The sequence below is a fragment of the Lytechinus pictus genome, chromosome 16 (assembly GCF_037042905.1).
Source record: "Lytechinus pictus isolate F3 Inbred chromosome 16, Lp3.0, whole genome shotgun sequence".
NCBI classification, from domain to species: Eukaryota; Metazoa; Echinodermata; class Echinoidea; order Temnopleuroida; family Toxopneustidae; genus Lytechinus; species Lytechinus pictus.
Window position 1 is genome coordinate 2116245 of NC_087260.1, and position 15149 is coordinate 2131393.

At 38.7% G+C, this 15149-nt stretch overlaps 1 protein-coding gene across 1 annotated transcript; it reads left to right on the plus strand.

Annotated features, from left to right (window-relative positions):
* Positions 1 to 14829, plus strand: LOC129279193 (lys-63-specific deubiquitinase BRCC36-like). The gene is made up of 6 exons (XM_064111284.1): positions 1 to 207; positions 6623 to 6742; positions 7058 to 7145; positions 8605 to 8758; positions 11164 to 11339; positions 11940 to 14829. The coding sequence occupies exons 1-6, from the start codon at positions 103 to 105 to the stop codon at positions 12092 to 12094; spliced, it is 798 nt and encodes a 265-aa protein (XP_063967354.1). The 5' UTR covers positions 1 to 102; the 3' UTR covers positions 12095 to 14829.
* Positions 14830 to 15149: the final 320 nt, after the last annotated feature.

A 15149-nucleotide genomic window follows, 5' to 3' on the forward strand; every position in this document is an offset into this window, starting at 1 on the left:
TGATAGCTGATCAGCTCTGACAGCCAAATTTCGAAGCAAGTCAAATCAATACGGAAGAAATTGGGATAATTTTTTAATGAAAAGTGCAATCAACCATTTGAAATGACTGCTACGGGGGTCTACCTTGCAGCTGATGCCTTTATGGTGTGCCTCACCCATGCATTTTCTACCGAGAGAGAAGAAGTTATGGGTTTGTGCATCGGAGAGGTGGGTTAAATTATCTATGCATTGTCCCATACGTTCATATTTGTGTAATTAAAAATAATATTTCACTGTTCTGTGCTCATAGACGCACAGTAGCCTACAGAAACTTTGTTTATCTATACTATAGTATAGTCTAGACTATAAACGTTAAACATTCTTCATTTCTTAACCGTTTAGACTAACATTAGGAAGTGAACTTATGTAGCCACACCCATGGAATCTTTTTTGTTTTGAGATGTGATTTCTAAGCCTGAGTCGAATCGATTTTAAAATCGGTGTTCGATCGATGTCATCGAACGCCGATGCAGATTTTGCAAAATCGGTGCATCGAAAAAAAAAAAAATATGTCGGCCGGCCGATTCATTTGGTTCACACAATCAAACATCAAAATAAACAGTAATATCCGTCTCGACTACTACTTACTTCATTTATATTGCCCCCAAAATGAAACGGATTGTGTAATTATGATGCCTATTCACCATTAATTTGAAGTTTATTTCAATCATAGTTCGAGTCTTACTCGTCTGCACGGCTCGTCTACTCGTGCCGAGATAATTTATGCACGATGAATTTATGAATGGAAGTCGCCATTGATCGTGCATGCGCAGTACTGACTACTGTGCTTTAATCAAATCAGAAAATGGCCGGAAAATTGATGCGATCAACGTATAAAAGTAAATCTTGCTTTCATGAACAATATTAATATCATGACCATAGAACATGATTTCATCGTAATATTTAACAATAATTTGCATATGATAATCATTAATATGAATTTAGAGCTTGATGTGAAACGTTTGTATTTCGTTTCAATTTTCAATGGCGGACATCACATGACGATCGACTTGAGTGAGTGGAATCGCACTTGTCTCAAAAAATAATTACACGTCAGGATTGATTATCGAACATTGTCAACATGTAGAAACTCTTTTGATGATCGTGATATCACCATATAATAATATTTTACATGACACAACAGAGAAAAATTACATTTGATATTTTTCCCCATCAATTTGAAGCTTGTTTGTGCCCAACTTTGGGCTCTGATTTCATGAATGGAAAATATGTCAGATGTCATCGAACGCGCATGCGCATTGTGCTTCTTTTCTCGGAGCTCGGAGACGTCCAGAGATGGAATAAAAAATAAAAATAATGCCAGTATAATACTATTAATTCTTCCATATGAACATAACATACTTTGCTGACATCGTCAATATTTTTAGTATGGCCATAAAATCTTATTAAATCGTAATTATTTTACATCCAATAATAATTTATATGAAGTTAGAGCTCGATCTGAGACATTCGTATTTATTTCGATCACAAGCTCTTGAGTCTTGTGTCTAAAATAAATGGATTATCATTATCAGGATTAAGTCTCGAACATCGTCAGAACTCATATTCCACAATCTTTCCTCACAATCGTTATATCAGCATTGAATACCAATTCAAATGACCATCCAGAGAAAATTACGTATTTATTGCCATCAATTTATTTGGAGCTAATTTTGGATCCAACTACCCCGCCAACTACACAATCTCAGGCAAGTTACAGCGCTCTCCCCGCTGTTTGCACTTGTTAGATGGCGCTGACAAGCATGCCTGTCGTTTCGGGAGAGTGAGTGAACGGGGCTGCGGACGGGGCTGGTGTGTGCGAGGCTGGACTGCGAATGCTAGTTGACCGAAAATCATTCGGATTGACTCTGCGTGATTCATGTCTTTAATATTGTTTCATTTTAAACTTATATGTTATCATCTGCAAATATCATTGTTGAAGATATTTTGGGAAGAATTCTGCATTGCCCCCGGCCTTTTTTGTGTTTTGTGATCATGGAAAATACAAACGAACTTTGCTCTGTCATCTGCTTTTGCAACGCTCACCCGGCGCGGCCAGCGCAGACCGTCAGTGCATGTAGTGCATGCATAGCGCATGCATCGACGGCCGGCCGGAGCAAAAAAAATGACTCGATTTTCCCCGCCTTCAAATTTCGATGCATCGATGTTCGATCGAATTAAAGCTGTCGAACACCGGTTTTCAAAATAATCGATATGACTCAGGCTTAGTGATTTCTCATTTCATAAAAAGAAAAGATCTTTCTGACATGACGAAAGTCACGAACTCAAAGATGTCATTTCAAGTCTAACTTGTACTTGGTTGTGGTTCCTCCAAAATACTCCTAATGGAATTTTAACTAACGTTAGATGTCATTTCAATTCTCGGCGCTAGTGTAGTTTCGCACCTCCCCGTTTAATGGTTTTCAAACATGTACAATCTCACCCTAAATAATTCACAACCTAAAATACTTGCATCTGAGCCTCCAAAGTCCAGTAGAAGTTGAATATTTGCCGTTTTGACACTTTTTTTAAACAAAGTTTTACACCTATTTCGGAATCACTCGGTCGCTTGAAGCTCAGCGCTGCACATAAGCAGTCGGTACGCGTACAGTACGTACCACCTAGTGAAGTGCAAGAAGAGCGAGTTTTTCTATGGTATCTTCAAAAAGATTTTTTTTTCCCCTCTTTCAGCTTGCACCAAGTATTACGGTAGTGGTTGTGCAGAGTGGTTGATGTTTGTTGTGTGAAGGTGTGTGTGCGTGTGTTTGCTTGTTTGAATGAAATAAGAAATGTGAAAAACCACTACCGTAATACTTGGTGCAAGCTGAAAGAGGGGAAAAAATCTTTTTGAAGATACCATAGAAAAACTCGCTCTTCTTGCACTTCTTGCACTTCTTGCACGCCACAACTGGGCGTTGTGGCGTGCGCCTGTAATCCAAGCTATGCGGGGAAGTTACAAATTGATGCAGAGGTTCGAGCCCTGGTCACGTCTTTCGGATGGTGACGTTAAAGGTCGGTCCCAGACGTAAATAATCATATCTGATTGATACACGTCTGACAAAACTCAAATACACACACACACACACACTAGGTGGTACGTACTGTACGCGTACCGACTGCTTATGTGCAGCGCTGAGCTTGATCAAGCGACCGAGTGATTCCGAAATAGGTCTAAAACTTTGTAAAAAAGTGTCAAAACGGCAAATATTCAACTTCTACTGGACTTTGGAGGCTCAGATGCAAGTATTTTAGGTTGTGAATTATTTAGGGTGAGATTGTACATGTTTGAAAACCATTAAACGGGGAGGTGCGAAACTACACTGGCGCCCAATTCTCTAACGTGTAAATTGTAGACCTCTTTTTATTCTACAGTGCGTCCCAAAAAAAACTATACACTTTTGAAATGGCTGCCAAATAAAAAGTATATCACTTTGGGGGGAAAGACTTATACATATGGAAAGCCGATAAAGTCATCTTTCAAATTACACCAAAATGTTGGAAAACTATTCATGCTTGAGTGAGCACTACCCGCTTAAACAAAGGGTATGAAAATTAGGGTGGGCAGGAATTAGCCTTTCGGTTTCTTTCAGTTTTTGAGAGGCGAGTCCCTTGGAACTTGCAAACTTGAGGGTGTTCTGATGAATTGATGGTCATTCATTATCAATTTAAATTGTTAGAGCAAATTTCATGAATTATCAAATTGAAATTCCATGCATGAGTAAGCATGAATTGCAATCTTTAGTGAAGCATTTTAACTTACAATGTGGGTCTCAGCAGTGTGTTCATTGGAGTCAGGAGAATAGGAGTAAGAAATGACTTCAGTGTGTGAAGTAAGCTGATGGGAAAAGGGTCAACAGAACGTTTAGCCTCCCTCCTACAGGTCCGTCCCTCCCCCCTCCTGTTGAGATTGAGACTGATTGCTATTACATGTACGCATTAAGTGCAAAGCGGACTGTCAATTTGATAATAAATTCTGAAAATTAGATCATCAACTTTTATCTATCAATCATTCAATCAACAATCTGTTAGTAAATAAACTCAATCAATGTCATCAATCAAATATTCACCTTTTTCAATACATTATCAATCAAACATTCAGCTTTTTCAATAAATGATTTCATAAATTATCATAATTAGTCAAGTTCTTAATAAATCATTCAATGGAAAAGAAAGACCCATCAACCATCAGTCACTTGGCATTTTAAGTTTTAAATACCAACCAAGAGAAAGAAAGGGGTGGAGGGCGGGGTGAGTACATGACATGTAATTTGTAAGAGAACACAAAGAAGAATGCCCCTTTAACCCAGTCTTACCCTATCTCATCCCCTTGCATGTAACAGGTACCATCACATTACTCTGACTCTCACAAGCACACTTGCTAAGATCCACATAATAAACGAAAAATGCTACACTAAAATTACAATTCCTGTTTACTCATGCATTACATTTCAATTTAGTAACTCGTGAAATTTGCTTAAGAAACCAAAACGGATCTCCATTTATCAGTAATTTAGCATAACACCCTTAACTTTGCAAGTTCCAAAGGACTCACCTCAAAAAAAAAATGGAATTAAGGCTAATTCCTGCTCACCCTAGCAAAGGCTAGTCTCTCAGGAGGGGTGAAAGGGGTAGAGAGAGAGAGGGGGGGGGGGGGGGTTAAGTGTTCTGTTGACCCATATCCCGTCAACCTACTTCCCCCACCTAAGTCCTATCCATATTCTGACTTCCATGAACACATTGCTGAGATCCACTTAAAAAGTGAAAAATTGTATTTCATGTTCACTCATACATTAAATTTCAATTTAATAATTCTTAAAATTTGCTCTAAAAACCTAAATTGATAATGCTTGATCATTGATTTATCAAAACATCCTCAACTTTGCAAGTTCCAAGGGACTCGCATCTCAAAAACTGAAAGAAATTGGAAGGCTAATTCCTGCCCACCCTAATTTCCATACCCTTTGTTTTAGTGGGCAGTGCTCGCTCAAGCATGAAAAGTTTTCCAACTTTTTGGTGTCATTTTAAAGTTGACTTTATAGGCTTCCATGTATGTAAGTCTTTCCCCCCAAAGTGATATACTTTTTATTTGGCAGCCATTTCAAAAGTGTATAGTTTTTTTTGGGACGCACTGTAGGCTAGCCTGCTTTATTTTTTTAGGCAGCTTCTGTGGGGGGGGGGGCTGTTGAATTTCACTGATTGAAATTTTAAATTGAAGTTTTATTTGAAATATTGAAAATCATGTAAATGATGTAACAGATTTGGAAACTGCATTAATAAATTCTTCTTCTCCTTCCGTTGAGTACAGTCCTCTTTTCAGATAATATTGAACTGAAGTGACAAAAAACCAGAAAAAAAGAGAGTGTTTCACAATCCAATAAGAGTCGCTAATTGCATGAAATATATTCATGCAATATTTGTTTATACTTTCACATAATTTTCAATCTGTTTGTCTTTATCTCTTCAAAATTATATTGCTGTGTTGTCTGTTGCTGTGGGCAAGTCACAGTGGCAAATCGTCCGTAGATGGATAGACCGTCTCTGCACAGCGATTCGGAGACCGCGATTGGTCAATCGCGCAGATCACGTCATGACTACGTGGTCGCCAAAATAATTCCTTCGGACTGCGTGCGGAAGTATCGATAATGATATCCGGTCACGTTGTCTACGCGGGAAATGGTCTTGGTTCATGATTAGATCGCTCCAGTATCGATCGAAAATTATCGAGACTGCAATTTCATGCATATTCACGCGACGCTCTGAAACCCGGAAGTCGATTGACTTTGTGCATGTTGCGATAGACTCTACAAACTCCAACGAACACGATGCCATATCGACGCTAATTCGTAATATTTTGAGACAACGTGCTGGATGCTGCGTCCCCAGGCCAGGGACACTGCGGCGTCATGTTAATTACGTAATGTCACAATGGTAAAGTTCAGAGGCCCGGTCTGCTCAACATAGATTCCCATTCTTAAATTGTAAAATATCTACATTTTCACAAATTTTGCTCTAGATGTCTGATTTGGTTGATAATAGCAATATTGACTTACCTGGGGCAAGAGAACATATATCGCCCTCGCTAAATTAAAATCATCCTCGTCTATGACTCGGGCAATATAAATAGAGTTTGGGCGATATTTGTCCTTTCGCCCTGAAGCCAGTCAATGTGGCTTTATTATTATTGTTTGATATTGGATCTATCTTATGTTAGTCCTAGATCTTTTTGAATTCGTACTCTTTTTTTTTCCTTCATTATAATATGATTGGACATGAGGTCCAGGGCAAAAGGCCACAGAGGTAATTTATTCATTTTTATTTATGAGTCAGATGAGTAATTGTTAGTATTCTTGGCCTATTTCTTTTTTTTTTTTTTTTTTTTTGAGGGGGGGGGAGGAGGGGCTTAAAATTAAAACGAAACATGCATAACCTGCAACAAAACAAAACAGAGTAATAATGCTCCCACTCTCGTCAGCCCTGAGTTACCCTTCCTGGTGGAGGACTTCAGGGAATGGAACTACAAGGTACAAGGGCTTATATCCTTGGTTTTTTACCCATTTGTTTTCTTATTTCTTTTTCATTACAGATTGATACAAATAAGATTGTGCATATTGTATCTGTCATCATGTTACGTAGATCTGACAAACGGAAAGACAGGGTAGAAATCTCTCCAGAGCAACTCTCATTTGCAGCCTCAGAAGCAGAGATATCCTTTCAACATCAAGTTTGAAACATAAATGCCAGTTGTGGTAACGATCTCAAAATATGTTCGAACAGATTTCAATAAAATGACCACCGAAGTGTTTATATTCTTTTCTATTCAATTTTGCAACTTGAAATGTTGGTAATGTAAAGAAGAATTACTCTTTCAGATAAAAGCTTTTTGAAGGCACAATTTCTATTCTGGCTATTTACAGAAAACATTCCCTGCCAGCTTATTGTTGGTTTTAGGTGGCTAGTCACACATGGACTTGATATCATCTTCAGAACAATGTTGACATTTCTTGACAGCCATATTTACAGATTAGCCCGAGAGATGAGTAGACCGCTTAGGGTTGTTGGTTGGTATCATTCGCATCCTCACATCACAGTATGGCCCTCACACGTTGGTGAGTAAAGTAAAACCAATAAAGGGGGTGGGGTGGTGAGGGATGTGCTGAGGTCATTCAAGCCAGACCGATATGTTAAACTTTTCTTTCGTGGCATGAATTTTTAGCCCTCTGATTTTGATTTTGTCCATTCCCATAGGCTTAAGGCCAGCTCCTCACAAATATGGAGTGAATTTAATCTATTTTTTTAATGTGTACTTTATGTAAATACTTGAAGACTTGAGTGAAATAATTTTAGAAAGTAAATAAAAGGAATTAGAACATTGGAAATTTCAATTTCAAATGAGAAAATGCTCTAGATGGCTTACATATACATGTATGACTAGATTTATTTCTTGCCTTTCTTTGTTTGCACCCCTTAGATGTTCAAACTCAAGCCTTATAACAGTTACCTGATAAATGCTTTGTGGGTTTAACCCTAAATCTCACGGGGTATTTTGATTCTTGTCATTCCCGGGGGGGGGGGGGGGCATTATGGCCCGATCACAACAAAAATTTGCATGACGGTAGAGAATGACGTAATCTACGCAGTTGCATCGGTATATTTCACTGAATTCATATATTTTTATTTTATATGAATTAATTATGCTAATTTATTCATGAAACCATACTTTTTGCTCTGATTCACTAAATAAAGCTCCTAGAATGCTATTTTTTGGTGAAAATATTCTTTATAGCATTCCTAACAATTGTGAATGAAATGAATTCTGGTACCAAGACCGATTTCTTATGTATTTTATTGTTTTTTTAATTTCTTATGTATTTCTTTGTTTTTTACTTTTTGTTTTTTATTATTTTTTCAATGCAAATTGTTCCAGACTTAATTCTGATCACAAACAAGGCAAAATTAATTAAGTTTAATCAGTAAAAGTAGAAATAATGATACATTTATGAATTTTGGCTAAATACACAATATGCATTGGATTTGTACATGAAATCACGTTTTTGAGCAATTTTGGGTCTGACATGCACTTACATAATGTTGCGTAATGTCGTAACCGCGTACCCGGGCGTCATAAATTTGGTCTCAAAATTTGCGCGAGACTTGGTAAAAAGTCTGTGAGCGGCAAGGTCAAAAAATTTTGCGCAGCAGGTTTATCGAGAAAATTGTCGAGGGGGGGCCATTATGGGCCCCCCCCCCCGGGAGAATTAGGGTTAATCTTATGTTATAATGATGATAACTCCATCTATTTCTTGCCTTTCTTTGTTTGCACCCCTTAGATGTTCAAACTCAAGCCTCGTACCAGTTACTTGATGAATGCTTTGTGGGTTTAATCTTTTCATGTTTCAATGATGATAACTCCATCTATTTCTTGCCTTTCTTTGTTTGCACCCCTTAGATGTTCAAACTCAAGCCTCGTACCAGTTACTTGATGAATGCTTTGTGGGTTTAATCTTTTCATGTTTCAATGATGATAACTCCATCTATTTCTTGTCCTTCTTTGTTTGCACCCCTTAGATGTTCAAACTCAAGCCTCATACCAGTTACTTGATGAATGCTTTGTGGGTCTAATCTTCTCATGTTTCAATGATGATAATTCTACCAATCAAGGCCTGATTCAAGTCACATGCTTTCAGTCTATCAACCAAAGCCTGGAAGGAGAGGCACCTCAGTGAGTTTCCATTGCATTCTACAGTGCATCCCACCAAAAAGAAAACCCGTTTTCAGAGATCGATTTCACAATTATCAAATACGTTTTTACTATGAATTTGAAGAAAAAAAGACAAGGGAATCCCAGTTTCCTTTTCTCTGGGACAGATTTTCACAACCTACCCCAATATAACAATAATAATGATAATATGAAAAGATTTCTAAGCACTGCATACTATGTAGTGTACAATTACCAAATGTTATCGTGGCTACGCTGATCTTGGGGTTGAGCATTTGAGGAATTCCTGCCTACTAGGTACACATTCACTACACTTGGGTGGATAGATGGCAAATGTAGATAAAGCCTTGTCGTAGGATGTAAGTACCGTGGTAGGATTTGAACCTCGTACCTTCTGTAAAGTCTGTATACTTATCTGTTGAAACACAACACCATGATGCGTGCTCTTCTCCTTATCCTTGAGCAGTATTGAGGCCAATTTACCCAAGTCAGAAGATTTGTGTCATGCATTACGTCAAACCCCCATTTGGAGAAAGACCGCAGTTCAGATTGCAAACTGCGGTTTTATACCCCATTTTCCATTTGGAATCCCAAAAATCATTTCCTAGCCCTTATCAACCGTGCTTGGCCAGGTAATCCCCGCTGTCTCAATTTCACCTCCACAGGCCAGTATATGAGCGTTGAGCAAAGGACGAAAAGATAAACAACAGCTGTGCTATTACGTAAGACTTCTCTGCCTGTAGTAGGACCTTCGGAATGAAATTATTGTATTCGATATTTAATCACGTTTTCAAAGGCATATTGTATTCAGTAATCCAATGTTAGTCCATTTTCAATTTCGAACGAAGAAAATCGACCTCGAAATAAGGAAAGTAAGCGAAAAAAAATGACGGCATGCTTTGCAGGGACCGCGCTCAGCGCTGCGCATGCATATATATCCCATAGTTTCTGTCCAGCAAGAAAATATGGGATGCATGCCGTTCACTCGCGCATTGATACAGTCCTAGCGTTCGAAAAAAAGAAGTAATGGCATACCAACATACACAGTAGAATAATCATGCGGCTGATATGCAAACAAATATGAAATCATTATTCTTTTTCCCCCCAAAGTCTTATTCTTAATTTAAATACAAACTAAAGAAAGAAAGAAAGAAAGAAAGAAAAAAAGACATTCAGAAAGAAAGAAAGAAGAAAAAAGTTGCATTTTCACGTGTATACACGGAACTCCATAGCAGGCTCTTAGACACTCACCAGAACAACATACATTGCAATCCATCATGTGTGGCCCCCTGCTGTGACTGTATCCCGGGGGGGGGGGGGGGGGGGCACTCAGTATATAATGCATAGTGGGTATGTGCCGCGGAAGGGAACCCCCATTTTTACACTCAAATTTCCGTTCCAGGGCATAGCATTTTCATATTAATAAGAAAAAGAACTAAGAAAGCCGCTCCGAAGCATAGCATTTTCTTCTTATCAAGAGGAAAGAAGAAAGAAATCTGCTCCAAAGCTTCGCATATTTTTCGTTACGCCATTCCGGTCGCATTGATCCGCCACAATGAGCTGCAATTTTGGTGAAAAGCGGCCGCTGAGCGCTGTCCGACCATCGCCTCTGCGCGAGCGCACCCCGCGCCTGGGCCTCTGGGCTAGCTGCGTACACGTATGCCCGTTCCATAGGGATGCACACGCAAGCGACCCGTTCCAAGGACCCCCGTTTTCATAAACATTTGTAGTTCCAAAGCCCGTTCCGAGGACCCTCCTTTTTACAATAAGCCCGCTCCAAGGCCCCCGTTTTTTGTCTCGCCCGCGGCACGCCCCTACCACTTTTTTGGTCCGGGGACTGTATATGCCCGTCTGTTGTGTTATCTTCGGACCGAGGTCAAGAAACAGGTGTTTTGATACTCAAATTGCTTGCTTGGGGCAGTTCGGGTTTGTCGTACTTGGAGAAGAGAATTGATGAGAAGGGAAACTGGGGTATAGTGTTCTCAAATGGAGGTTTTCGTCATGGATAAGAAGTATAAAGCTCCCTACATACATGTCATAATTTTTGCAATTTCTTGCCCAATTTTGATCAAACTAACTGTTTTCTTTTTCTCATTTTACTTTATCTATTCTAGACAAATTATTTCACACCTGTTCCTAAAAGATTTTTTTTTTTAATTATCATGAATGATACAATATTGAAATTTATGCATTTTATATTACATAACATATGAGGCAGCTGCTTGTAGATATCATGATGTCACAAAATACAAATCCAAAACTTAAAAGTTCTTTTAACTTAATCTTGTATTATAATTTTGATTTTCCTCAAACCTTCACCAATATTTTTAATTATTTTTCTTATGTTTTTTACAACAAACTTTTCTTCAGGATAGACCTCTCCTTTAATAGATTTGCTCTTTCTGTAGGTATGAGAGGCTGGAGATCGCCCTCCATATCATCCCACAGCAGACCTTTGGCCGGGCGTGTCTCGATGCGTTAGCTGAGTTGCCACGGATACTGACCATGGAAGAGGGAGAAGCCTACGCTAAGGCCAGTGAGGCAACGCAAGGTCACCTCTTGACAGCTATACACAACGGAGCAGGTGAGAAGGCAACTGTCTTCATACATATAGTTGTCCAAATAGATGAGCTGAAATTTGTATGGTATTTTGAACATACATTGTACATATTACACAAACATACATTATGAATCAATTTTATAGTCAAACACTGATGCAAGGATATAAATCCTCGTATTTTGCCGTACAGACAAGAATATACCATTTAGGATATTATTATCAGACCACTTTCCTACTGAGCTTCCGTACACCAGTCTAATGATTATTTCTCAATTTGTACATGTACATGGAATTAAATTGGTTATGTGTAAAATGATAATTGATATAATTCATTATTAATATGATTATTCTTCTCCTTTCTCTTTTCCTCCTTTTCTTTTGCCTTTTTCCCTATTCTCTTTCTCCTCTTCCTCTTCCTTCACCTTCTTCTCCTACTTTTCCTTCCATTTCCAATTCTCCTTCTCCCCCTTATCATTATCCTTCTCCTTTTCCTTCTCATCATCCTGCCATTTTCCTTCCCTCTCTCCTCCTTCTTCTCCTCCCCCTCTCTTCCTCTTCCTCCCCTTTCTCCTCTCCCTCTCCTTGTTCTTCTCCTCCTTCATCATTTTATCATTACTTATGCAGTGTACACAAAATCAGTTTGCCACCAGCTTGAGAGATTGACAGGGCCTTTACTGCAGACATTGGAAAACAGACTTGAAAAAAACATGCAACTTATTGAGGACATGGAACGAGAAAAGAAACAATTGATGGAAGAACTCAAATCTGGTAGTTCATGAACGTGAATCCTGCCGACAATGGTGTTTCTCCATATGAGGATCTATGGACCTTTTGAATTTGTGTAGCCCAAAGTCTCCAGACTTTGAACCAAAAGACCCGGGGTTCGAATCCCAATGCAGCACTCACGTACTTTGACAAGGCATTTATCTACTTTTGCCAATCTCCACCCAGTTTAGGTAAATGGGTACCTGGTAGAAAGAAATTCCTTGAATGCTCGAGCGGTTGACAAGTGTAGCCATACTAAAGGCAGGTTAATAGTATGTAGTGCTTAGAAATATTGTTTTAAGTGCTATAAAAATTTTGCATATTGTGATTATTATTCATATTATATGTACTAGTCTAAAAACAATCTTTTAAGCCTGGCTCACACCATTGCATCATGCTGTGTATTGCTATGTGAGCTATTGCTATGCAGTAAAATGTTCTGCAGCAATCGCACTCTTATGGATGAGCTTATATGAAACTGAACACAGTAAAGCAAGGTGATGCAAGTCAAGCAGTTGGCCTACTTGCTGTTGCTTGTCCTTGCTCATATGGGCTCCGGTTGAGTTCAGCTGTGCATGTTTGAACAAATTTCAAACTTGGGCGAGTTTGAACACAAAGCCTGTGCATTAGTCTGGATGCTTGACTGCATTTGTCTGCGTTCAATCAATACACAACTGAATGCAAGCAAAAATCTAAAGGTGTAGGCCAGGCTTTCAAGATGGTTGTCATTGGGTATATTGGTATGTCTATATTCTGAATGCAGTCCTGACTGCAATGGTTGTCAAGAGAATAGTCGTAACAAGTCACAGGGGCTCTTCAGAAATCTGGCAAGTTGCCTGTCAATGGATATCTCTTTTATTAAAGCAATCATGACGTCAGTGGATGTCTTCAAGTTGAAAGGATAGTGTATATCAGAATGGACATTCTTTATAAGAAGCCATGATGGTGGAAGAGCCGTGGTGCAGTGGTTCCGACTCTCGTCTTGTAAACAGAGTAATCCAATGACCGGGGTAATAATATGCTGTAACGCGCTTTGAGCCATTCTGGGAAAAGCGCTTTATAAAAATTGGCTATTATTATTGTTATGTCACAGAGACATGCCATACAGTATATAATGAGTATGAGGGAATCTATAATAATAATAGAACAGTTTTTGTGTAGCGCATTACACCTTACAAAGGTCTCAATGCGCGTTAGGAAAAAGAAGAACAGATGAGGGAAAGCTGCTGGTGATGCTTTGATAATAAAGCAATATTGACTGGCCTCGGGGTGATACGACATATATCGCCCGAGTCGTAGACGAGGGTGATATCAATTTAGTGAGGGCGATATATGTCCTTTCGCCCCCAGGCCAGTCAATATTGCTATTAACCAAATCAGACATCTAGAGCAAAAATCGTTAAAAGTTATTTTAAAGTTTAAGAATGCAAATCTAGTTCGTCATGTTGAGCAGACTGGGCCTCTGAACTTAACTATTGTGACGTAATTGAAATGACGCTTCCCTGGCCTAGGGACGCAGTATCCAGCGTTGTGTCAACTTGATTACCATTATGACGCATAGCACTGCGTGGTTCAAGGACGCGTAGAATACCCAGGTGTTAGCTCTGCTTTATTGCCCGCTACATTTTCCACGCATTTTCTCATTGACTTTCCTGAGCGGGCAATAAATTGGGCCCGTGGATAAACAATTTGAAATTTATTGACCGGCCATTTGATCCCAGTCTTAAGCAGGCAACAATGTATCAAAGTTGCCCTGCTCAGATGTCTGATACGGTTAATAATATTTTTTTCAGTTAAATAAATGTTTTCAATGCAGATTTAAATTGCCCAATTGTATCAACTTGCCTTAAATTGTGTGGGATAATATTCCAGAGTTCCGGCGCTGCGTGCGCAAACCCCCGTTCGCCATAAAACTTTGTAAAATCCTGATGAAGTGATCTGAGATTTTGAACAGGTTCATATTTTACAAGTAACTGAGACAGATAAGATGGAGCCATTTGTTGCAAACACTGAAATGAGAGTAGTAAGATCTTGAACTTAATACGTGACCTGACCGGCAACCAATGCATGGATCTTGATACAGATGATACAGATTCATATCTTTTTGTTCTGGTAACAATCCTAGCAGCTGAGTTTTGAATGACCTGAAGTTTCTGGAGTTGAGTGACCTACTTTTCCTGAAGTCATGCGTTCAGCGCACGAAACGCGTATTAGTGCTTGCAGCGCCATTCTGATCTGAGACATCAATGACGGAATAGTCAACTTTTCCATCACGACGTCACGGAATAGCACATTTCCTCCAATGGGCGTTTCATTTTCGACATCGCAAAATAGTGAGAATATGTTTGGTCACATGATGCTATTTAAACCAATCAGCATACATGTTTTAATTTATGTAGAATATGAAATCCATTATTTGTCTTTGCCATGTGACAACTAGGCTGCTGTCATACTTATATTAAGTACTATGTTTGTTTTTATTAATGTTTGTTATTATCTTGTATCAAGTATGAAAAATACAATATGAGAAAATGCTACATACTTGTATAGTCAATAAAGTGATATAATTTATAAAGTGATCATAAAACTACTTCTGAAATAACCATTTCCCATTATTTCAATTTTGATTCTGCTTGCTCCTTGATTAGACGACGGGGATGTTGCAAGATACATTTTACAATCAATTACAAATTTCAGCCGCAAATTTACGAGTGATAGATCATATTGATAAAAGCAAATCAATAAAATTCATACTTTGAGATCCAAGAAGCAGACCAGCAATCGATTGCAAATTTGTAATTAAATTAAAGGCGTGTGATTCATTTTATGATCTATTCAACATTGATTTGCAATCGATTGTAAGTTTCATGCAACACCCATTGGAATAGTAGTTACAAATCATATGAGGAGAGGAGTTTCAAGGTGAATTGCAGAGAATTTGAGATATCTTCCCAAATAATAATAGAAGAAAAAAGAGTGTAGGGTAGGGTAAGGACAGTAGGAGGGAGTGTAGGGTAAGGACAGTAGGAGGGGAGGGTAAGGACAGTAGGAGGGGAGGGTAGGGTAAGG

Coding starts and splice junctions, on each gene's coding strand:
- LOC129279193 (XM_064111284.1), top strand. CDS start 103: ATGACTGCTACGGGGGTCTACCTTGCAGCTGATGCCTTTATGGTGTGC. Junction 208..6,622: donor TGGGTTTGTGCATCGGAGAG/GTGGGTTAAATT, acceptor TTTTCATTACAG/ATTGATACAAATAAGATTGT. Junction 8,759..11,163: donor CTGGAAGGAGAGGCACCTCA/GTGAGTTTCCAT, acceptor CTCTTTCTGTAG/GTATGAGAGGCTGGAGATCG.